Here is a 26,079-nt window from a genome sequence, read left to right on the forward strand (position 1 = left end):
TTGAAATACAGTAGTTTTAAGTTGACCATGTTAGTTTCTCTCAAAATAGCCCATTACCTGAGAGAGAGCCATAGAAGTTAACATTGTGCTCATTGAATTATTATTGTATATAGTTCAGGAAACAAACTGGCCAACGGCCAGCCATCTTTGATTTTGACAGTTGAAATTTGGTATCACTATTTCTTGAGAAGTACTGGCAAATATTTCTCAATCTTAATATATGTAGGTTCCAATAATATTGGTTCATAGTTGTGCAGAGATTTTCCTATAAAAGACAAAATTCCAAAATTATGTACATGTAGTTTAATTTAAGGAAAGCACCATCCTTCATAATGATTATTCTTTAAAAAGTCTGTAAGTGAAGAGCTTTGTGGTTTGAAACACATCAATGTTACATTTTTAGCTTGTGTCTTCGAAGAAGAGTGAGAGCTTATGTCATCACTTTATAATTGTACTAGGGTGCTGATAATTGGCAATAGAGTCCCTATGGAGTAAGACAATCCCTTCCTGGAGTAAAACTTTAAAAACAAATTGGATTTTTTCTTTTTAAATCTTTGTTTTTAGGTCATCTGACCCGAAGGGTCAGGATGACATATAGCCATTGTGCTTCGTCTGTTGTCGTCCGTCGTGCGCCGTGCGTAAACTTTTCACATTTCAATCTTCCGAAATACAAGATTGCCGCCGTGGCCGCCATCTGGAAAAACACATTTTAAACTTCTCAAGTTCCACCAGTGCTTTTGAGCTGAAACTTGCCTGAAATTATCCTGATATGATCCCGACCAAGTGTTGTTATTTTTCGGGTTGGTCCGAAATCCAAGATGGCCGCCATATCCGCCATCTTGAAAAACACATTTTAAACTTCTTCTCAAGTTCCACCAGTGCTGTTGGACTGAAACTTCCCTGAAATGATCCTGATATGATCCCGACCAAGTGTTGTTATTTTTTGGATTGGTCTGAAATCAAAGATGGCCGCCATATCCGCCATCTTGAAAAACACATTTAAACTTCTTCTCCAGTTATATTGGTGCCATTGAGCTGGAAATGGGTGAGGATGTCAAGGAAGGCGAGCCAACATAGTGTTGTTATTTTTTCGGCCTCATAAAAACTTTGATATGGCAGCAATGGCAGCCATTTTGTAACATGATTGCGTAATCATGGTTTTCCTGAACAACACCTATTTCAAACTTCTTCTCAAATTCCACCAGTGGGATTCAGCTCTAACTTACCGGAAATGATCCTGAGATGGTCCTTACCAAGTGTTGTTATTTATCAGGTCGGCCAGAAATCCAAGATGGCCGCCATGGCAGCCATCTTGAAAAACACATTTTAAACTTCTTCTCCAGTTCCACTGGTGCCATTGAGCTGGAAATTGGTGAGGATGTTAAGGAAGGAGGGCCAACAAAGTTTTGTTATTTTATGGCCTTGTAAAATCATTAACTTGGCAGCCATGGCGGCGATTTTGTAACATGATTGTGCAATCATGGTTTTCCTGAACAATTCCTTTTTCAAACTTCTTCTCAAATTCCACCAGTGGGATTCAGCTCTAACTTACCAGAAATTATCCTTCGATGGTCTAGACCAAGTGTTGTTATTTATTGGGTTGGTCAGAAATCCAAGATGGCCACCATGGCCAACAGTGCCACTATATACTTGCTACAGAGACTACATACTACAATAATATAAGGGCTTTTCAGATGACCGTTAAGGCCGCTGGGCCTCTTGTTGTTTTTAAATCTTTGGACTTCGTGTTAACTTTATATTGTGAGTGTTGAAAGGCATAGTAATACATGGTATTAGGTTCCCTGTGGGGGTTATAAACTATCCCTTGCCGGAGTTAAACTGAAATATTTTTTTGGGGAAAAAACACATTTGAAAAAAAAAATTTGTGCAAATGTTGAAAGCTATTTAACACATCACTTTATGATTGTACTAGGGTGCTGATATTTGGTAAAAGAGTCCCTATGGAGTTACATTATCCATTTTTGGGGTGAAACTGAAAATAAAACAATGTGAAAATGATCACTATAGACAATTTATACCAGTCCACATTTTTCAAGGGAGATAACTCTCATTAGGATAATATTTGTCAAAAAATTGAAAAAATATGTCCAAAAGCAATTACATTTATATTTAATATATTCATTTAATCTACAACAGCATAGCTTGTCTCCAGAATGTTTGTCAATAAATAATTTATATATATATAAATTGGTATGGTTTTGAAAATTGCATGGATTCACAAAGCAAAATCTGATCAAGTAAACAATATAAATATTATTAATGCAATTTGCGAAACCATTCCAATTAATGTATTTTAATTATTTATTGACAAACATTTGCGAGACGAGCTATGCTGTTCTCCAACAGCTCTTGTTATCCTAGATATTAGTGGTTTAATGATTCACCGATGCATCAATGTATTGGATCGCAGAGTGGTGCATCGTTGCATCATCTATCCTTGATTTGTTTGCGATACTTGAAAATTTGTAGTTATCTCCCTAAACCAATGTTAGCCTACTTGGAGTAGTAAACAACATGGCTGGCAAGGCTGTCAAGTGGCTTATAAAGCTGCTTTAGTTCTTTCAATTCCAAATTATTTAAATTCAAAAACTCTTTGTTGGAAACAGACAAAAGGTATTTTGTAACAAATGTAGACAAGCGCTCAAATATTCTGGAAATACCACAAACAAAACATGATTACTGTACGATGGAATACCAGATATCTGATCATGATAGGTCACCAGGTTCTCATCTATCATGATATATATTGTATCGTGAGTCGTGACACCTGTATCGCGATACCAATCGATGAAATCTTATGTTAAGATTTTAAATACATATATTATAACAGGGAAAAACTGCACCAAGCAATCTCAAGTTTATTTTATACAGTAATTGCTACACTTAATATCTAATATAAAAACAGATCCTGGGTATCATTGTAATAAATAGCTTGTGTTATTGTAATTGAAGAAAACAATTAATTGCCAAGTTTGTTTTCAGGTTTATCAGAGTAACTTGGATAGAACTACACCACATACAAGCATACGATGGATTTCAACAACTGTTCTGTCTGTTGCGTATTGTGTTAGGGTGGTATTACTTCAGGTAAGAGATTTCAGTTTGTAGTGCTTCAAAATGTTTTGGTCTATATGGGTAAGGGATTTCAAATACAGTGGATCTCACTAACGGGTATTATAACTGATCAAGCAGTTATATTATATGTCCCTTAAACAGGAAGTTTGGTTCATTGTGATAGTTAGGCCTTCTTATAATTGTAGAATTGAAACAATTATATCATGTCATCAAAATCACTGCACAATGTCACACCATTTCTTCTTTTAACTTTAATCTCTGTCAAAAATTACATTAAACTGGTGTCAGAGAACTTACCAAACAACTTTTTAGGTCACCTGAGACGAAGTCTCAGTTGACATATTGCAATAGCCTTTTGTCCAGCATTGTCGGTCGTAAACAATTTACATTTTCAACTTCTTCTCAATTACCAATCAGCCCCGATACGTGATATTGGGTCTGTAGCATGCTGGGATGAAGGGCTACCAATGCAAATTACAAGTTTGTTCAAATGGATGACCTTGGCCTTCATTCAAGGTCACATGGGTCAAATATGCTAAAATCTTTAAACAACTTCTTGTTAACCAAAAGGCCCAGAGACCCAATATTAGGTCTTTAGCATACTGTGATAAAAAGCTATCAAGTTTGTTCAAATGGATGACCTTGACCTTCATTCAAGGTCGCAGGGGCCAAATGTGCTAAAATATTTCAAAACTCAGGTGACCATTACTGTCGTGCTTGTCTCACCGTTGATGATTCTGCTTGTGTATTACCTTGCGCGGTTCACCGCTACCTTAGGTACAATGCGTCTTCTGTACGTGGTAGTCTAACTGTTAGGGCCTACAGATCTAATTTTGGTACAAGGGGCCTACAGATCTAATTTTAGTACAAGGGGCTGGGCCTAAATGAGCGCGACAACACACACATGGCGGCCATGAAACAAGAGCGCGACAACACACACATGGCGGCCATGAAACAAGAGCGCGACAACACACACATGGCGGCCATGAAACAAAACCTTTTGGGGAGAACATATATGAATGGCCAAACTACGGATAATTGTGCAAAGTCACGGATCGTTAAGCTGTATACAGAAGGCCTAAGTTTCCAGGAAATCAGTAAAAGAACTGGATTAACTAAAGTTGGGTGCCATAAGATCGTAAAAAAACGTCATCGCAAAAATACTGCGGAGATCCACCATATACATCATGCATAGCACTGTTGTATGGACTTACTGGAGTGTTCAAACTCATTGGAGAATGTGGATATATGGCCGGCCACATCGAATGTATAGGTTGTGAACCTACTGTCGTTGGCTGTTGAGGTGTACACTGCCTGCTTGAGATGGGAGCTGCAGCTGCAGAGTACGTGGTACCTTCTGTGGAGACATCTTTTACCTCAAATTTTGATGATACTTGCATTTTGCCTTCAGCTATTAAATCGTCAAGTTCTTCAGTAGACATGCTGTGCAAATTGGCGGTATTTTGCCATTTGTGGCAATTTTAAGAAATCGAACATCTTTAAGCAATTTCTGCAAGCTTTCCTTTCCGATATACTTCTTTTTCAACTGCAGTTGAGGTCGTACTTGCCGGACGAAATTTGTTGTATTGGTCTCGAGGAAAGTTTTCAGGCTCTTTATTCTGTCCTCATTGCTATGTTTAAGTTCTTTCTCCAAATTACCAATTTCTTTTTCCATCTGGAATTTAAATAAAGGAATGATAAGAATTAAGATATAGATTTAAATGAGGGGTTGCTTAAGTCCCCTACCAGCAAAGCCATGTGGGACTATTACTTCACCTGCCGTCTTACGGTCTTTGTTAAAGTTATTACTTAATGGAACAAATATTTAAACCTCGGGTAGGGAGAACTTCTTTCATAGCACCCCTCCCTTTTTTGGGTCGATACATATTAGACATGTGCCTACTGGCACTTACATTTATAGCAAAATCTTAACCTTAAAAAAAAAATTTGATTGCTTCTCAAATCGGTCTATTTATGTGTGACAATATTGATACCAATCAATCAAATGAAAAACATATTTTATTATATTTATAAGTGTCACACGTACACACATTAATTCCAGCCATTGCCCATTACAAGCTTACAAGACATTTTATGGCATTAAATATATTGACAACTTGTGTACATGTACATGTTGTTATCCTAATTACATATATATATATATAATTAGCCCCTCCCCCAGCCAAGCGTCGTAACGCTAATTAAAACGATTATGTTAACTGTTGTGTGAATTGCTTGTGACTGTCAAATCAGAGATGGAGAGGTAGAGACCGAGTCTTGATCTGCTGATCAATAGTTGACAATTTCAAGATTTCAATTAAACAATGACTTTGACCACTAATTAATGACATTAATTACATAATTTAATTATTTAATTATTTAATATATATATATATATATACCCTTGCTTTGGCCAAATTAAATTTAGTATATTGCTAAATGTACATGTTTTTTTTTCCCAATTCCTCTTCAATATTGTGAAAATCAGAATAGCTGCTTCATTTTGATTCATTTTGTTTAAATCTAGATATTAAAAATCAGATTATTTTTTCAAATACATGTAATAATCCAAATAATTACCATTTTAATAACATTTCAATTTCTTAGTTCCAATATAAACACTGGTTAATATATATATTATGGCAAGGAACTGGATGCAAATCAGCTTTATCTAGATTATTACTTTTTAAATGTGCATTGGTTCATCAGGTCACTTTTTTTACGTTTAACTTTTAGCCGAGACAAAAATCAATGCAATCACGCTAAAAAATATCAGATATACACTATCTCCATAATAGCTTGTTTGTATTCCTTGTGTTTGTGGAGGTTACTGCAATGCTTGAAACTCTCACAAAAAAAAACCCTCCCCTCCCCTGTTGCCGTGTGCCTTGTGGCCTCGTCGATGATATCTATCACACATTGTTTTCGTAAGTACCCCTCCATGGGCTGGTAATGGTGCCAGTGGTTCTATTTGAGGTGTCCGCATGTCTTTCAGTTCATTTTTAGCTCACCTGGCCCGAAGGGCCGGTGAGCTTATGCCATGGTGCAGCGTCCGTCGTCCGGCGTCCGTCGTCCGTCGTCCGTCAACTTTTTCTTTAAATTGCTACTAGTCCTAAAGTATTGAATGGATTTTCACAAAATTTGGTCAGGAACATCCTTGGGGGAAGGGGAACAGAGTTTGTATATATTTTTACTCTGAACCCCCAGGGGCCTGAGGGGCGGGGCCAAATAGGGGAAATAGGGTTATTCCTTTAAATCGCTACTAGTCATAAAGTTATGAATGAATTTGAACCAAATTTGGTCAGGAACATCCTTGGGGGAAGGGGAACAGAGTTTGTATACATTTTTACTCTGAACCCCCAGGGGCCTGAGGGGCGGGGCCAAATAGGGGAAATAGGGTTAATCCTTTAAATCGCTACTAGTCATAAAGTTATGAATGAATTTGAACCAAATTTGGTCAGGAATATCCTTGGCAGAAGGGGAACAGAGTTTGTATACATTTTTACTCTGAACCCCCAGGGGCCTGAGGGGCGGGGCCAAATAGGGGAAATAGGGTTATTCCTTTAAATCGCTACTAGTCATAAAGTTATGAATGAATTTGAACCAAATTTGGTCAGGAACATCCTTGGCAGAAGGGGAACAGAGTTTGTATAAAGTTTTACTCTGAACCCCCAGGGGCCTGAGGGGCAGGGCCAAATAGGGGAAATAGGGTTAATCATTTAAATCGCTACTAGTCATAAAGTTATGAATGAATTTGAACCAGATTTGGTCAGGAACATCCTTGGCAGAAGGGGAACAGAGTTTGTATAAATTTTTACTCTGTACCCCCAGGGGCCTGAGGGGCGGGGCCAAATAGGGGAAATAGGGTTACTCCTTTAAATCGCTACTAGTCATAAAGTTATGAATGAATTTGAACTAGATTTAGTCAGGAATATTCTTGGCAGAAGGGGAACAGAGTTTGTATACATTTTTACTCTGAACCCCCAGGAGCCTGAGGGGCGGGGCCAAATAGGGGAAATAGGGTTAATCCTTTAAATCGCTACTAGTCATAAAGTTATGAATGAATTTGAACAAAATTTGGTCAGGAACATCCTTGGCAGAAGGGGAACAGAGTTTGTATAAATTTTTACTCTGAACCCCCAGGGGCCTGAGGGGCGGGGCCAAATAGGGAAATAGGGTTACTCCTTTAAATCGCTACTAGTCATAAAGTTATGAATGAATTTGAACCAAATTTGGTCAGGAACATCCTTGGCAGAAAGGGAACAGAGTTTGTATAAATTTTTACTCTGAACCTTCAGGGGCCTGAGGGGCGGGGCCAAATAGGGGAAATAGAGTTATTCCTTTAAATCGTTACTAGTCATAAAGTTATGAATGAATTTGAACCAAATTTGGTCAGTAACATCCTTGGCAGAAAGGAAACAGAGTTTGTATAAATTTTTACTTTGAACCCCCAGGGGCCTGAGGGGCAGGGCCAAATAGGGGAAATAGGGTTAATCCTTTAAATCGTTACTAGTCATAAAGTTATGAATGAATTTGAACCAAATTTGGTCAGTAACATCCTTGGCAGAAAGGAAACAGAGTTTGTATACATTTTTACTTTGAACCCCCAGGGGCCTGAGGGGCAGGGCCAAATAGGGGAAATAGGGTTAATCCTTTAAATCATTACTAGTCATAAAGTTATTAATGAATTTGAACCAGATTTGGTCAGGAACATCCTTGGAGGAAGAGGAACAGAGTTTGTTTAAATCTTTATTCTCAACCCCCAGGGGCCTGAGGGGTGGGGGGAAATAGGGTCACTCCTTTAAATCGCTACTACTCCTGAAGTATTGAATAGCTTTTCACCAAATTTGGTCAGGAATATCCTTGAGGGGAGGGGGAACAGAGTTTATATGAATTTTTACTCTGTACCCCTAGGGGCCTAAGGGGCGGGGCCAAGTAGGGGAAATAGAGATTAGTCTTTTAATTGCTACTAGTCATAAAGTTTTAAATGGACTTAAACCAAATATGGTCAGGAATATTCATTGGAGAAGGGGAACCGAGTTGGTATAATGTTTTACTCTGAATCTCCAGGGGACTGAGGAGTGGGGTCTGATAGGGAAAATAGGGGTTAATCCTTTAAATCGCTATTAATTATTAAGTTACGAATGGATTTTAACTAAATTTGGTCAGGAACATCCAGAGAGAAAGGGGGGGAAAGAGTTTGTATAAATATTGAGGGGCCTGAGGGGCTGGGCCAAATAGGGAAATAGGGGTTACTCCTTTAAATCGTTATTTTCATAAAGTTATGAATGGATTTGAACCAAATTTGGTCTGGAATATCCTTAGGGGAAGGGGGAAAGGGAGTTTATATAAATATTGACTCTGACCCCCAAGGGGCCTGAAGGGAGGGGCCAAATAGGGGAAATAGAGATTTGAGTTTTAAATGGATTTGAACCCAATTTGGTCAGAAACATCCCTGGTGATGGGGGAACAGATTTTGCATAAATGGTTACTGTGACCCTCAATCCCATAACTATGTATAGTATCGCTGGTCATTAAGGGATAAACACAATTTTTATGTAAAAATAGGCCAAAGGGTTTTCCCCACCCTAAGGGACTTAGTTTCTTTAAACACCATTATTGTGTAAAAATAATCCATATGGTCTTTCAGAGAGTACATTTTTGTATATGTATTGACAAATTGAACATGTACATTATTTTGACATTTGGTCAAATCCAACCAGGTGAGCGATACAGGCCCCATGGGCCTCTTGTTTTTGTGAACAAGTAAAATAGTGAACGTCTCTCTCTCTCCTCTAATTTGCCGATTTCAGTGTTGATGAATGGTTTTTTGGCAGGTGTACATTCTCCATCAGATGGGTCCATGCCCGATATGGCGGCCATGTCAGTCTCTGTCGCCGGGTTATCATCATGCACTCGATCATTAATTTTCTTTGAAAAATGCAAATTTTAGGCTGTTTCACTTTGGGATTCCGAGTGTCAATTTCATCCTTCATTTTTAGTTTAGTTTCGGGGGTCTGTAGATTCAGAATTTTGCTGATAAGCATGCGTTTGTACACATCCGGAATATCCATACCTCTAACCTCCCATGACCGGAGGGATTTCAAAGTCTGCATACTCGTAACGGCTAATCTAAAGAGTTCTTTTTTATAAGGCAATAGTCCCGGGTCAATAGAGCTGATAAATGTATCAGCAGTCTTGTCTGGATCCATGTCGACAGTTTTTGATGAAGTAAGCCTAGATCCCGATGTCACCACTCTGACAACCTGAAGTTACCCCCCAATACTCGGAACTCATCGGACAACTACCAATTAATTGGCACGCCTCGAGCTCCGGGTCGGGGTTCCGGACGCAGTGCTATAATTAGACAACTGCGTCAATATTACGTCACTGTTAGTTAGTCAGGCAATGTACCTGAGGTAGTTGTGAACTGCGCAGGCTAATACACAAACAGAATTGTCAACAGTGAGACAAGCACGACAGTAAGGCCCATGGGCCTCTTGTTAGTTCACCTGGTCCGAAGGACTAAAGTGAGCTTATCCCATACCAGGCGACTCCGTCAACAATGGACTTCTTCGAATTCATAACCACTGATCGGAATTGAACAAAATTTGACTGGTAGCATTATGGAGTGGGGACTAGAAATTGTACAAATGGTGGGGCTGACCCCCCTGGGGACTGAGGGGCGGGGCAAAAAAGGGTCAATTTTACTTAATTAATGTAAACAACTTCTTCTTTGGAACTAAGTAATGTATATTGGTCATATTTTGCTGATAGCATCGTTATGGTGGTAGGGATTCATATAGTGAGGCTGATCCCCTGTGGGCCTGAGGGGTTGGTGCCAAAAGGGGTCAATTTGACTAAATTGATATAAATAACTTCATGACCAGCACCAGTAAGAATGCTTGACCTCTGTGTTGTTTTCTGTCAGAGATCAAGGTGCTGGGATCATGGCATGGAGGCATCTGGCAATAATATGGGTAGCTAATGACTTGTCCAGCTGGTATCAAATACGACCAGTTAACTCTTTCCGTACTTTGTGTTCTTTCCGGATTCCGTACCGGAAGTAGTTATTAGGCTCGCCCCCGGAAGTTTAAACAAAATGGCAGACTACATGTGCATTTTTGGTGTGTTGTTATTTTCATATAGAAACAGAAAGGTTAGTGTAATCTTTGTACATGATTAAGAAATATTTAACAAAATAAGATCTAGATCAGAATGTATCACTCTGAAACGTCCTAGACTCTGATATCTAAAATGCAAATGTAGCAAGCCGCCATATTGTTTACATTAAGAACATAATGAGAAAATATCAACTATGACTCTACCGAAAAAACACGTAAAACAAACGAAATAAAAATTTATTTATCAACCAAAGTGTTTGTTTCAAAAGCTTTGAACACATTTTATATAGCATTGCATTTGGTAATTTTATTTATGGGTTGATGCTGTCAACAAATCAACACTTTAATAACGTCAACTTAGTCTGTCGACTATAGTCGACAGCGGGGAAGACGGAGCTTGAAATCATGTCGACTATAGTCGACAACGGGGAAGAGGGAGCATATTTTTATGTCGACTATAGTCGACAACGGTACTGAAAGAGTTAACTGGAGTTACAGCTTAGAAAAAAACATGCAAAGCAATACTAATTCATATTTTTTTTTATTATATGACAAACATTTGTGAGATGATCTTGAGCTATACTGTTCTGAAACAGCTCTTATTGTTTTAGAGAAGACATTGATGTGGTATAATCTATTGAATCATATATATTCATAGTATTATGTTTGTTCAGGACCCCTCCATGTTATACAGTATAAACATTTGATAGTGATTACTTTTGCTTCTTTACAGGGCTGGTATATAGTAACATATGCACTAGGGATTTATTTACTGAATATGTTTCTGGCCTTTCTCACCCCCCAAGTTGATCCAGCATTGGTTGAAGATGATGCAGGTAAGATTATAACTTTACTGTTTTCATAATACTTAATGTATAGAAAATAATAGGACAAAATGGTTATGAAATGAACATATCAGATCTAAACTGTGTCCTTAAAACAAGGAAATTTAAGATAGAAATTTCAGGCATAGTTAAAAGACTATTGCTAATAGCTCATTCCTGAAAATGATAATTTTGGGGAAGTTAATTGTTCATGACCAGATAATTGCTACAATCAGCTGCTCTTTAACTTCAAATCTGAATACAAGTTATTTGAAAGGCAATTTTATTGTTTTTACTCCTCAACCATTTCATTTGATGGGATATTGTCATCATCAGAATGACTGTCTGTCCATATATAATTCGTTGTGAATGCAACTCCTCCTTTATTCTTGATGGATTTCTATAAAAGCTGGTAGAGTAGATAAGCATGGTGTTGAGGCAAGAAGAAACTGGATATATACTCATAAAATAACTCTCATCAAAGGTATTTGACCTGTTAGAAGATCATAATCATCTGACATTTTGTATACATGTATTGAAATTAGACCAAAAGTATTGCAGTATCATGTAAAATTTAATCTTATAAATGAAATGAAATGAAAGAAATGAAAAATATCTAAATAAAAATATTGAGATCAGTATTGTGTACAAAATTTAAGTTTCATTGTAAATAATTGCTATGATTCGCTCACCTTAAGCATAACTAATTAAAATCAAATATTTTAAAACTCGCATTTCGTTTCTATTATAATCTTAAAATTTTTGATCACAAGATTGTTTAGAAGGTTTAATATGCAGTACAAACTATTTCAAATGCACAGTTGCTTTGATTTTAACAAAGATGGCGACCTGAAGCTGTCAGGCGAATTGGATATTAGTTGAATTGTGTATATTTCGGCAAGTAAACATCGCACAATGTTCCTGTGTGGTCAGATCATCTAATTTTGTCAATATGTATTCAGAACAGTTGTTGTTTAGTTGCTTCCATCATTACCATGAAAATTCGGATTATTATGTAAATGCTTACCGTAAAAAACCTGTGTAATTTGCGCACCAGTGTAATTTGCACAAGTACTCTTTGGGGCTGAAAATGCTGAAAAAAAATTCTATCCGTATATTTTGCGCATGAAAAATTTTGACCAAAAACGATGTCAAGGATGTCCCGAAAACAATATATGAAAATGACACTAACACAAAACTTTGCTTAAAATCATTATACTAATATTATTACTAAATACTTGATGATTAGATTAATCTGATTATTTTGTATTTGTAATGAGGAAATAGCAAAATTGTGTATTGTTTATTTTTCTTTAAATCGACGGTAAGAGGAAAAGCTACGGTAACCGCCGTACACACAGAATTATGGTCAGCTCAAACTTACACACACATTCAAAGAAAAGTAAAATTAAGTAATCACTTTTGCATATATCGCCACAAGTATGTATAATTAATCTAATTATTTAGCCAAACAAGGCTTAATGCTGTAATTGACGACAGAAATAATGTCCGCTTGGATGTGGATGTCTGCTGTAGCTATTGTGGTAGCTATGAAATAGTGTAACTGACCTTTCAAATTTTTGTAAAAATGATTTATTTTGATCTTAGATAGAAGAAAGTGCAATTTTGTAGAAGTTTTCACCATTCCAAGATCAAATCATCAAAATTAATGCAGAAACATCACTTGTGAAAAATGTTTTTCTGCCAAAATTCAAAATTATCATCAAACGTACTGCACTTTAATTGCTTTCCTTCCAATACTCTGACATATAAAAACTTGATATTTAGCACATTTATAGCATGAATGGCTACCAACAAAGGCATGCAAATTGTGACCTTGACCTTCGAAGGTGGTATAGGTAAACGGTATTAAAGCGACTGTCAGAATGATAACATGTCTACTGTGGTTTTCTGGATTGAAATCCTGTGTTTTGATTTTGATCAAATCTAGTTATTGTTGTGATTTAAATACTGAATAGGGCTTGACAAACCCACTTGTCCGATTGTCAGGGTCAAGTGAAAATGGTTGTCAGATAAGTTAAATTCAGAAAATGAAATAAAACATTCATCTGACTGGACAAGTTGAATTGAGGTGTTAATGTTTGAAATAATGCATTTTAGCCAACTATAAATTATCAAATTGTTGCATGGATATTTTGCATCCTGAAAATTGTTGCTCTTGTAGTGGTCTTTTTATGGGCATTTAAGGCCATGATGGACTTTTTGTGGGGAGTGAACTGTCGATTTTGGGAATTCTGCATTAATGTATGAACTTATTTCAAGTGAAAAATTTGAAATGCTCCAAATAAAACCAGAAACATCCCTGCTACCAATATTGATTAATTTGGTATGAAAACATACATGCTGCTATTAGCTATTTGATATGTACATTGTCTTTTCAGAAGATGGTCCATCTCTTCCTACCAGAGCTAATGAAGAATTCAAACCATTTATGCGTAGATTACCAGAATTCAAATTTTGGTGTGTATCTTTGTAAAATATATTTTCTACTATTTATTAGATTCAATATTCTATATTCATTCCAATACTCTGACATATAAAATTTCTCATCACAGCTTCAATAGATGTTTCTCAGTAATATACAGTGGAACTGCGTTAACTCGAACTCGACGGGACCATGAGAAAACTTTGAGTTATCCGAGTGTTCGAATAAGCGAGTTGTCATTTTTGGTGCAAAGTTTGGTCAATATTTGTCAACATTATATAATCATTATAACTCCGCTCTGTCGCTCACCAGATCAGTGTAAAGACTGGTCAATACATGTAAATGTATATGTAATATTTCGTTCTGTCATTCGTGGTTTGGTGTAGTTTTGCCGATATACAGTCTCGATAAAGTTTCTTTCACTTAGTCGCTTCAATAACGATCTGATGTTCATGTCATATTTTCAGAAGGAATAACGATGAAAAATGGAATTCAACCCAACAACAATTTATTAATGTTATGTCAAATAACCGTTTAAATTTAACACATATTATATGTAAAACGTAGCAGAACCATTACCTTATATTGGACATATAAAATACTGTTTGATAGTCCAACTTACATTTTACCGACAACCACGCCATTTCCATGTGTATTAATTAGCACAGGAAGTTGGTACTGCACATGTGCATATAAAATGTTACTGTTACTGAGTTCGCGTTTTATCCGATTTAATAGACAGCACTGACCGCTACAGTCGTACTCTGAACACCTCGGCAGTAATTACGCTATTGTTTCAGCAGTTTACAGATTTAATAGGCACCGGTGACTGTTTCACTTCTACACCTGTAAAAACATTAGCCGAGTAGATCTACCGGTGTGTCAGATATTAGTTCCGCTTGAGCGAGCAGGTAGATGAGTTGTTGACTATCGTGTGTACTATTATCAGCGACCGCCTTAGGAAATTACCTGATGTAAGTAAAACAGTACTTTTTATCACCGACCGTTGTTGTTATAAGATTCCATCGACAATTTCTTTCATGAATTTATGAAACACTTATAATCGCATATCATAATCGGTAGAATTGTAGTGCTGATACAAACGGAATTTTGATGTTGAAAAATTTCGGCATTTACAACCGATCGTTGTTGGACACAAACATGAAACTTCGAGTTATTCGATCATTTAAAGTAGGATTTTTATTGTTGGGACCAATTTTCACTTCGTATTATCCGAGTTTTTCGATTTTTCCGAGTTTTTTTTACTAGGATAAAGAGAGAATTCGGCCGGGACTGACGAAGTACTTCAAGTTAAGCGGGGTATTCGAGTTTTCCGAGTTCGAGTTAACGAAGTTCCACTGTAAATGACATAACAGCTTCAATAGATGTTTCTTAGTGATATTAGTGTCATCACAGCTTTAATAGATATTTCTCAGTTATATAAATGACATCACATCTTCAATAGATATATTTCTCAGTTATATAAGTGACAACACAGCTTCAATAGACATATTTCTCAGTAATGTAAGTGGACATCACAGCCTCGTTAGATTTCTCAGTTATATAAGTGACATAACAGCCTCATTAGATTTCTCAGTACTATAAGTGACATCACAGCCTCATTAGATTTCTCAGTAATATAAGTGACATCAATGCAAAGCCTCATTAGATTTCTCAGTAATATAAGTGACATCACAGCCTCATTAGATTTCTCAGTACTATAAGTGACATCACAGCCTCATTAAATTTCTCAGTAATATAAGTGACATCACAGCCTCATTAGATTTCTCAGTAATATAAGTGACATCAATGCAAAGCCTCATTAGATTTCTCAGTACTATAAGTGACATCACAGCCTCATTAGATTTCTCAGTACTATAAGTGACATCACAGCCTCATTAAATTTCTCAGTAATATAAGTGACATCACAGCCTCATTAGATTTCTCAGTACTATAAGTGACATCACAGCCTCATTAGATTTCTCAGTACTATAAGTGACATCACAGCCTCATTAAATTTCTCAGTAATATAAGTGACATCACAGCCTCATTAAATTTCTCAGTAATATAAGTGACATCACAGCCTCATTAGATTTCTCCTATATAAGTGACATCACAGCCTCATTAGATTTCTCAGTAATATAAGTGACATCACAGCCTCATTAGATTTCTCAGTAATATAAGTGACATCACAGCCTCATTAGATTTCTCAGTAATATAAGTGACATCACAGCCTCATTAGATTTCTCAGTAATATAAGTGACATCACAGCCTCATTAGATTTCTCAGTAATATAAGTGACATCAATGCAAAGCCTCATTAGATTTCTCAGTAATATAAGTGACATCACAGCCTCATTAGATTTCTCAGTACTATAAGTGACATCACAGCCTCATTAGATTTCTCAGTAATATAAGTGACATCAATGCAAAGCCTCATTAGATTTCTCAGTAATATAAGTGACATCACAGCCTCATTAGATTTCTCAGTACTATAAGTGACATCACAGCCTCATTAGATTTCTCAGTAATACCATAAATATTTGCGTATAATGGACGCTCACGTGTAGTGTTCTGGTACTTTTTTGAGGTACATTTTCCAAAAAAAAAAAAGGGAAAAAAAATGAATTAAAAAAAAAAATATTAATGTTTAACTGCATGGTAGCTGAATTCTAAAGCATAACAGGATAGGAATTTGTAAATAATCAAAGCTAAATTACCACATTTTATTGGAATCACCAGTCACATTTGACATATTGAATTGACAGGTTGTTTACTATAACCGCAACAGGCCTAGTCAGCTTGCAATTTGGAGCTATCCCATTGGTGTCATCCGGTTTCTCCCAAAACTGAAAAATATAATATCCTAGTTGTCCCAAAAACTTATGTAAACAATGTAGGTGGAGTGTTATGTAAACAATGTAGGTGGAGTGTTGTTTTAACTGAGATCATTTCCACGATGTAAATTCCATATTTTGGATGTATTGACTGAAACGTCAAAAATCGTCTTGAGACCAAGATTCGATTGAATCAAATATTCTTCAGGAATGGAAAGGTCTTAAGATGATTTATCAGAATTGTAAATATCATGGCCCATAGATTTCATTTTTCTCCCTGAGAGGTGCTAAACTTTACTAAGTAGGAAAATCGTTTTTTAATGAAATGATTCAAAATTGGTTAGAATTATGAAAAGAGGTGAAACTATACTACTAAATATGGCCATTCACACTACATTACATGAACACCTAACGACTTTGCTTAAGGGGTCACTGACCTTTTGGATTAACCAATCAAATAACTACTTACAGAATCGATATCATGGAAGCAGATTTTGTATGTGCAAAATAGCATGACTACAGTGCACAGTTTGCATAATCTGTCAATTTGTCCAACGAATCAATGGCTTTATATATGCTGTACCGAAATGGTAAGCTTGAGATGCATGATGTGACAAATGGGTGAGATCGATGACATCGAAAAATTGACAATTTGACCTGAAAGTTATATATTGAGATAGCACAGGTTACCTGAACCTGACCCCTTATGCCATGTCTTTAGATGTTCATGTAAGGTAGTAACAATTAGCATCTATATTTCAATTAGATTCAGGAACTGTTATAAGAAATTCATTGTAAATACATAGAAAATAGAAGTTTTATATGTAGGACTCAGGTGACTGTTAAGGCTCAATGGCCTCTGTATTAATTGGTCATTAATATTAGTGACATTAGCTTTTAATATGTTTCTCAGAAATATTACAGAAGTCAAAACTGAGATATCACAACCCTTATCTGTTTCTCAGTAATATTAATGAAATTAGAGTTTTCATATGAAACAATTACATTTAGGTTAATGAACTAGATACTTCTAAAAGATTCTGAAATGTCTGATATGTGATAGATTATTTGAATCAACATTAATTAGAGTTTTTTGTTTTTATTTCAGGTACTCTGCTACCAAAGCTATTTCTATAGCGATGTTTTGCACATTTTTTGAAGCATTCAATATTCCAGTGTTTTGGCCCATACTTGTGATGTATTTTATAATTCTGTTTGTCATAACAATGAAAAGGCAGATAAAAGTAAGTATCATAAAATAGATTACACATATGGTCTGTTTCAAAGTACTATGACTGGCTGGTGTTGTCAGCCATAATTATGTAATTGTGCCTCATGATGATGTCACCTTATGCATCACAAGATATCTATATCTTGTCACCAAAATATCACACCAGTCCAATGTTGCCATTCCTCATGTTTTATTATAACTATAAACATGAAGATGTAAGTCAATGTACATATTTCTCCAACAGGTCACTATCTACAATCAGTATAAACGTTGTATCTTAAGTACACAAGTATAGCACAATCATACACACTTATGGTCTGTTCCAAAGTAAATACAAAGTTTGTTTAATTGAATGACCTTGGCCTACCTTAACCCCTTAACTCCCAGGATTTTTTAATGGAACTGAAAAAAATCCGACATTTTGGTTCATCATGATTTTTCACACTTTTGTGTCAACATTTTTGGTAAACAACCCATATATATTAAGTATCAAAAGTAGTGTTTTTGTATTATTGACGTAACCATGGTAACCAAAATTTATGATTTTATGAAAAATTTTACTTATTTCATAAGTCAATACATTTTAAGCCAATGAGAGTGATTGAAGTGCTGAATTTATAAAATTAATGATATATCAGACTCTTGAGGAAGGAGGATAAACACAAATAAAAGTAGTACTTTCTATTTATTTGCAGTTGTCATGGTTACTGACTGAAATTAAAAGCAGTGATTTTTGTTAAAGTTTTTATTTCAGTTTTATCTGTCTAGAATTCATTGTTAGAAATTTGGTTTTGTATTACAAAAAATTACTGTAGCATGCTGGGGTGAAGGGCTACAAAGTTTGTTCAAATAAATGACCTTGCATTTGGCCTTCATTCAAGGTCACATGGGTCAAATAGGCTATAATCTTCAAACGACTTGTTCTCAATAACCAAGAGGCCCAGGGACTTGATATTTGGCCTGTAGCATGCTGGGGTGAAGGGCTACAAAGTTTGTTCAAATAAATGACCTTGCATTTGGCCTTTATTCAAGGTCACATGGGTCAAATAGGCTATAATCTTCAAACAACTTCTTCTCAATAACCAAGAGGCCCAGGGACTTGATATTGGGCCTGTAGCATGCTGGGGTGAAGGGCTACAAAGTTTGTTCAAATAAATGACCTTCACCTTCATTCAAGGTCACATGGGTCAAATAGACTATAATCTTCAAACGACTTCTTCTCAATAACCAAGAGGCCCAGGGACTTGATATTTGGCCTGTAGCATGCTGGGGTGAAGGGCTACAAAGTTTGTTCAAATAAATGACCTTGGCCTTCATTCAAGGTCACAGGCGTCAAATAGGCTATACTCTTCAAACGACTTCTTCTCAATAACCAAGAGTCCCAGGGACTTGATATTGGGCCTGTAGCAGGCTGGGGTGAAGGGCTACCGATTTTGTTCAAATAAATGACCTTGACCTACATTCAAGGTCACAGGGGTGAAATCGGCTTAAATCTGTAAACAATAATTTTGCGATAGCCAAGAGCCTCCAAGACCTGATATTAGGCCAATAGAATGCTGGAATGAAGGACTAGAAGATTTTCAATATGAATAAAACTAGCTTACAATGATATTTGAATAAAGAGGTAATCAACATAGTATCTTTAGAAATGACCTCAATCAACTTCAAAGTTGCTGTAGAGCCAGGTGAGCGATACAGGCCCATTGGGCCTCTTGTTTATTTGGTACGTTATGAATGATAGAATTGTGTATTTTGGTCAGTTTTTTCTTGGCTGCAATTATATATATAATGATTACTATTTTTTATGCAAAAAATCATTAAAATTTGTCGATTTGTGCTGCATACGGCATAGAAACATGCATCGCATGTACTTTATTGACAAAAAACGTCACTTTTTGGAGGATTCCTGTAAAATAGTGGAATATACATAACATTGAGAGTATTGACTACCACTATTGTGAATTACAGGCATTATTTCTCGCTATGTCTTAAGAAATGTGAGATGCAAAATCGTTCTCGCTATGTTTTAAGAAATGTGAGATGCAAAATCGAATCCGCACTTGGACGATTACGCCGGCTGAAACACGACGTCAACAATTCAAAATAGTCGGAAAAAATGTTGGCTTGTTTTTCCAACTCATAAAATGCACCAGAAAAGTGTGTAAAATGAAATTTTACAAAGAAGAAATGTTGTTGGATATTTTCTCCTGTTTTACTAGGTATATTCGGTATCTCAATAGGTAAACAAATAAGGGAGATACGACCATTTCACTAACACTGACGTGCTATTGGCGTAGGTGGGAGTTAAGGGGTTAACTCTTTCCGTACTCACGACGACTACAGACATCACAAAAACGTGCTCTTGTATCCTTCATGACGACTACACATGTCACAATTAACATGCCTTCCATCCTTTGTGACGACTCAAATCGTCGTAAAACATCGCGAAAGATGTTGATATTACTTGCTGGTTTAGCATAGTCATACGAAGAAATTGACACGGAAATGATGTTTTTAAGAAATAAAAAGCAATGTAAATATTGTATTGATGGTATATTTTACGTACCAGAAGCATATGCATTCGTTTAGATTGTCTATTTCAAAGAATTCCGTCGGTTCATGCCGGGTTGTTTACATAGCTACAAAATGGCACCTCAAAACATAGCTACAAAATGGCGGCCTCAAATTTACTTTCGTTTTCTGCAAGATTGTGGAGGTGTTAAACACAATAAAGCTTTTAAAAACAATAGAATATATATAATTGAGTAATGTTTATCATCAAAATAAGTAAGTAAAACGTAAAATATTTTTACACACCGAAAAAACGATGTTTTGGCTGCGTGATTACTTGCACACGTGTGACACATGTGCCGATCAACATGGCATTTCCCGCGATTCTGCCTGGTGATTTCGCTGTATTTTAAAGGAACAAAATGGGTAAAAGAGTTTCCGTACTCAGTCCTCGTTCAATATGATAAACTTCATTTAATATTAATCATCATACAACAGTAAAAGATCGTTTTATCGACATCTGATGTGATAGCCATATGCTCCAATACACAAAGGACCTACCCAGCATTCACTTCCGGTAGCGACCACGATATTTGAATGAGTACGTAAAGAGTTAAAGGTTACATACACACGTCAAATATGTTTAATTCTTAATTTTAAAACAAAAACATCAACTATTTGTGTGTATTTTAAAACTTGGGTAACTGTTAAGGCCTGTGGGCCTCTTGCATGTTATAACTGATTAACATTTTGTTATGAGATTATATGAATCAGAGTTGGTTTGAATATAAACAAGGAGTCTTTTTGCCAAATGTCATGGTCCATTTTGGGATCTTCTCATCAATGAATATCAATGAATATTTTGTTAATACCTTATGAAGCTAAGTAGGTTTGATTTAAGCAAAGAATCAAAAGATCAAGGTCACTGGGTCAAAAGTAAAGTACATTTGATGAAAAGGTCAATGGCAAAGTGGATTTCTGAATATGAGATGGTTCATAGTTGGAGACATACATATTTAGGATTGAAATGAAACTAATCTAGCAAAGTGTCACATGTTTGCTCCTGGTGAGGGTTTTATTTGTTTATACTATAAAAAATCATATTTTTTGCTCACCTGCCTGAAGGGCAAGTGAGCTTTTGCTGTGGTGCGGCATCCGTTTGTCCGTTGTTGTTCAAACGAATGACCTTGACCTTCTGTCAAGGTCACAGGGGTCAGATATGCTGAAATCTTTAAACAACTTCTCCTTAATAACCAAGAGGTCCAGGGCCTTGATATTGGGCCTGTAGCATGCTGGGGTGAAGTGCTACTAAGTTTATTCAAATGAATGACTATGCCCTTCATTCAAGGTCACATGGGTAAAATAGGCTAAAATCTTTAAACATCTTCTTCTTAATAACCAAGAGGGGTAAAGGGCTACCAAGTTTGTTCAAATCAATTACTTTGACCTTCATTCAAGGTCACATGGGTCAAAATGACTAAAGTCTTTAAACAACTTCTTTCCAATAACCAAGAGGCCCAGGGACTTGATATTGGGCCTGCAGCATGCTTGGGTGAAGGACTACCAAATTTGTTCAAATGAATGACCTTGACCTTTATTCAAGGCCAGGTTTGTCAAATCTGCTGAAATATTCAAACAACTTCTCAATAACCTAGAGGCCCAGGGACTTGATATTTAAGGGCCTGTAGCATGCTGGGGTGAAGGGCTACCAAGTTGTTGTTTTTTCAAATGAATGACCTTCATTCAAGGTCACATTGGTCTAATTAAGGCTCAAATCTTCAAACAACTTCTCAATAACAAAGAAGCCCAGGGACTTGATATTGGGCCTGTAGCATGCTAGGATGAAGGGCTATCGCGTTTTTCAAATGAATGACCTTGACCTTCATTCAAGGTCACATTGGTCAAATAGGCTAAAATCTACAAACAACTTCTCAATAACCCAGAGGCCGAGGGACTTGATATTGTGCCTGTAGTATGGTGGGTTGAAGAGTTTTTTTTCAAATGAATGACCTTGACCTTATTCCAAGTCACATATGTCAGATTCTTGATAGCAAATAGACCTGATATAAGGCCAGTTGTGTACTGGAATGAAGAACCAGAAAATTTATTGACATGAATAAATTAACCTAGCCTCACTGATATTTGAATAAAATGGTTATGAGCATAGGATCTGCAGAAATAACCTAAATCAACTTCAAAGTTGCTGTAGAGCCAGGTGAGCGATACAGGCCCATTGAGCCTCTTGTTTTCAAACTTTTTATGTGAGTTCCCCTTGGTCCCTAGTTGTGCCCATATGATTTTGAGTCAGATTCAGAAGATGAAATGGCCACTAGGCGGCCATCTTGGATTTTGATTGTTGAAGTTTGTTATCAACTTATCACAATTGTTATCAGCTCGTTAATGTAGATTAAAAATTTGAACAAAGAAAGATCATTCAATGGTGGGCACCAATATCCCTTTTGGATCTCTTGTTTGTGGAAGTTTAATGTTTTACTGTGTTAAACTTGAGCATGACCTAGAGCCCATGTGTTTTCTGTGAACATTTGGGTGTAGAAGTTGTGCTACATTAATTGTGTATATCTATGACTGTACTACCTCAGTATCTACTGAAGTTAGTGTTGTTGAGTTATACACATACAGAGTTTTGTTGCAAATGTGTATTTACACTGTATTAGTTAAGACAATAAGATGATATATCCCTCTGGAAAAAAAAGTGTAGGCATTTTCAGCCCATCATCATCAGATGGTATGTTGTTTAAGTTGCCCTGCCTTTGTGGTCCATCGTCGGTCTTCCGTCTGTCTGTCCATAAATGATACTTGTTATTGCTATTACTGGAGAAGTAGTGGAAGATTGTTTTCTCAAACTTCATAAGTGGGTTTCCCTTGGTCCCTAGTTATGCCCATTTGATTTTGAGTCGGGTTCAGAAAACCAAATGGCCACTAGGCAGCCATCTGGGATTTTGATTGCTGAAGTTTGTTATCACAATTGTTTTCAGATCAAGGAAGGATCATTCAATTGTTGGCACCAATATCCCTCTTGTATCTCTTGTTTGTGGAAATTTAATGTTTTACTGTGTTAAACGTGAGCATGACCTAGAGCCCATGTGTTTTCTGTGAACATTTGGGTGTAGAAGTTGTGCTACATTAATTGTGTATATCTATGACTGTACTACCTCAGTATCTACTGAAGTTAGTGTTGTTGAGTTATACACATACAGAGTTTTGTTGAAGATGTTTATTAGTCCCCTGCTGTTTGAAAAACGGGGGGGGGACGATAGGTTTACCCTCCGTCCGTCTGTCCGTCCGTCTGTCTGTCTGTCCATCTGTCCGTCCGTCTGTCTGTCTGTCACGCAATAGTTGTCCGGACAACTCCTTCTAAAGTACTACTCCGATTTTAATGAAACTTGGTATACATGATCAGTATAACATGTAGTTGTGCATCCAACATTTTTTTTTTTCGAAAAACCAATTTTCAAAATCGCTGCCAACTTCTCATTGGTTCAGACTTGTCCGGACAACTCCTTCTAAAGTACTACTCCGATTTTAATGAAACTTGGTATACATGATCAGTATAACATGTACTTGTGCATCCCACATTTTTTTTTTTTCGAAAAACCAATTTTCAAAATCGCTGCCAACTTCTCATTGGTTCAGACTTGTCCGGACAACTCCTTCTAAAGCACTACTCCGATTTTAATGAAACTTGGTGTACATGATCAGTATAACATGTAGTTGTGCATCCCAATTTTTCTTTTCGAAAAAAACATTTTTCAAAATTGCCGCCGGCTTCTCATTGGTTGAGGCGTGTCCGGACAATCCTAAAGTACTACTACGATTTTAACGAAAGTTGGTATACGTGATCAGTATAACACGTAGTTTAAAAAATGGGAAATAAATAGTTGCACTCCTGGTTCAGGCAGAGGACTTTGTATTGCTGTTGCAATACTATCCATCCTTGTTTATACTGTACTAGTCAAGACAAAAATTTGAACAAAGAAAGATCATTCAATGGTGGGCACCAATATCCCTCTTGAATCTCTTGTTTGTGGAAATTTAATGCGTTAAACTTGAGCATGACCTAGAGCCCATGTGTTTTCTGTGAACATTTGGGTGTAGAAGTTGTGCTACATTAATTGTGTATCTATAACTGTACTACCTCAGTATCTATTGAGGTTAGTGTTGTTGAGTTATACACATACAGAGTTTTGTTGAAGATGTTTATTTATACTGTACTAGTCAAGACAAATATTTAAACAAAGAAAGATCATTCAATGGTGGGCACCAATATCCCTCTTGTATCTCTTGTTTGTGGAAATTTAATGCGTTAAACTTGAGCATGACCTAGAGCCCATGTGTTTTCTGTGAACATTTGGGTGTAGAAGTTGTGCTACATTAATTGTGTATATCTATGACTGTACTACCTCAGAATCTACTGAAGTTAGTGTTGTTGAGTTATACACATACAGAGTTTTGTTGAAGATGTTTATTTATACTGTAGTAGTCAAGACAAATATTTAAACAAAGAAAGATCATTCAATGGTGGGCACCAATTCAATATCCCTCTTGTATCTCTTGTTTGTGGAAATTTAATGCGTTAAACTTGAGCATGACCTAGAGCCCATGTGTTTTCTGTGAACATTTGGGTGTAGAAGTTGTGCTACATTAATTGTGTATATCTATGACTGTACTACCTCAGAATCTACTGACGTTAGTGTTGTTGAGTTATACACATACAGAGTTTTGTTGAAGATGTTTATTTATACTGTACTAGTCAAGACAAATATTTAAACAAAGAAAGATCATTCAATGGTGGGCACCAATATCCCTCTTGTATCTCTTGTTTGTGGAAATTTAATGCGTTAAACTTGAGCATGACCTAGAGCCCATGTGTTTTCTGTGAACATTTGGGTGTAGAAGTTGTGCTACATTAATTGTGTATATCTATGACTGTACTACCTCAGAATCTACTGAAGTTAGTGTTGTTGAGTTATACACATACAGAGTTTTGTTGCAAATGTGTATTTACACTGTATTAGTTAAGACAATAAGATGATATATCCCTCTGGAAAAAAAAGTGTAGGCATTTTCAGCCCATCATCATCAGATGGTATGTTGTTTAAGTTGCCCTGCCTTTGTGGTCCATCGTCAGTCTTCCGTCTGTCTGTCCATAAATGATACTTGTTATTGCTATTACTGGAGAAGTAGTGGAAGATTGTTTTCTCAAACTTCATAAGTGGGTTTCCCTTGGTCCCTAGTTATGCCCATTTGATTTTGAGTCGGGTTCAGAAAACCAAATGGCCACTAGGCAGCCATCTGGGATTTTGATTGCTGAAGTTTGTTATCACAATTGTTTTCAGATCAAGGAAGGATCATTCAATTGTTGGCACCAATATCCCTCTTGTATCTCTTGTTTGTGGAAATTTAATGTTTTACTGTGTTAAACGTGAGCATGACCTAGAGCCCATGTGTTTTCTGTGAACATTTGGGTGTAGAAGTTGTGCTACATTAATTGTGTATCTATAACTGTACTACCTCAGTATCTACTGAAGTTAGTGTTGTTGAGTTACACACATACAGAGTTTTGTTGAAGATGTTTATTAGTCCCCTGCTGTTTGAAAAACGGGGGGACGATAGGTTTACCCTCCGTCCGTCTGTCTGTCTGTCCATCTGTCCGTCCGTCTGTCTGTCTGTCACACAATAGTTGTCCGGACAACTCCTTCTAAAGTACTACTCCGATTTTAATGAAACTTGGTATACATGATCAGTATAACATGTAGTTGTGCATCCCACATTTTTTTTTTTCGAAAAACCAATTTTCAAAATCGCTGCCAACTTCTCATTGGTTCAGACTTGTCCGGACAACTCCTTCTAAAGTACTACTCCGATTTTAATGAAACTTGGTATACATGATCAGTATAACATGTACTTGTGCATCCCACATTTTTTTTTTTCGAAAAACCAATTTTCAAAATCGCTGCCAACTTCTCATTGGTTCAGACTTGTCCGGACAA

At 36.5% G+C, this 26,079-nt stretch overlaps 1 protein-coding gene across 3 annotated transcripts in view; it reads left to right on the top strand.

Annotated features, from left to right (window-relative positions):
- Positions 1-26,079, top strand: part of LOC117344525 (protein RER1-like) — a 50,260-nt gene that overhangs the window by 16,922 nt on the left and 7,259 nt on the right. The window contains exons 3-6 of one of the 3 annotated variants that reach the window (XM_033907292.1): positions 3,004-3,108; positions 10,954-11,056; positions 13,447-13,525; positions 17,435-17,570. In XM_033907292.1, coding sequence (XP_033763183.1) covers positions 3,004-3,108; positions 10,954-11,056; positions 13,447-13,525; positions 17,435-17,570 — 423 coding nt within the window. The remainder of the gene's footprint in view (positions 1-3,003; positions 3,109-10,953; positions 11,057-13,446; positions 13,526-17,434; positions 17,571-26,079) is intronic. The other 2 variants (XM_033907293.1, XM_033907294.1) reach the window with 2 other exon arrangements.

This window comes from Pecten maximus, chromosome 16 (genome assembly GCF_902652985.1).
Source record: "Pecten maximus chromosome 16, xPecMax1.1, whole genome shotgun sequence".
In the NCBI taxonomy this organism is placed as follows: domain Eukaryota; kingdom Metazoa; phylum Mollusca; class Bivalvia; order Pectinida; family Pectinidae; genus Pecten; species Pecten maximus.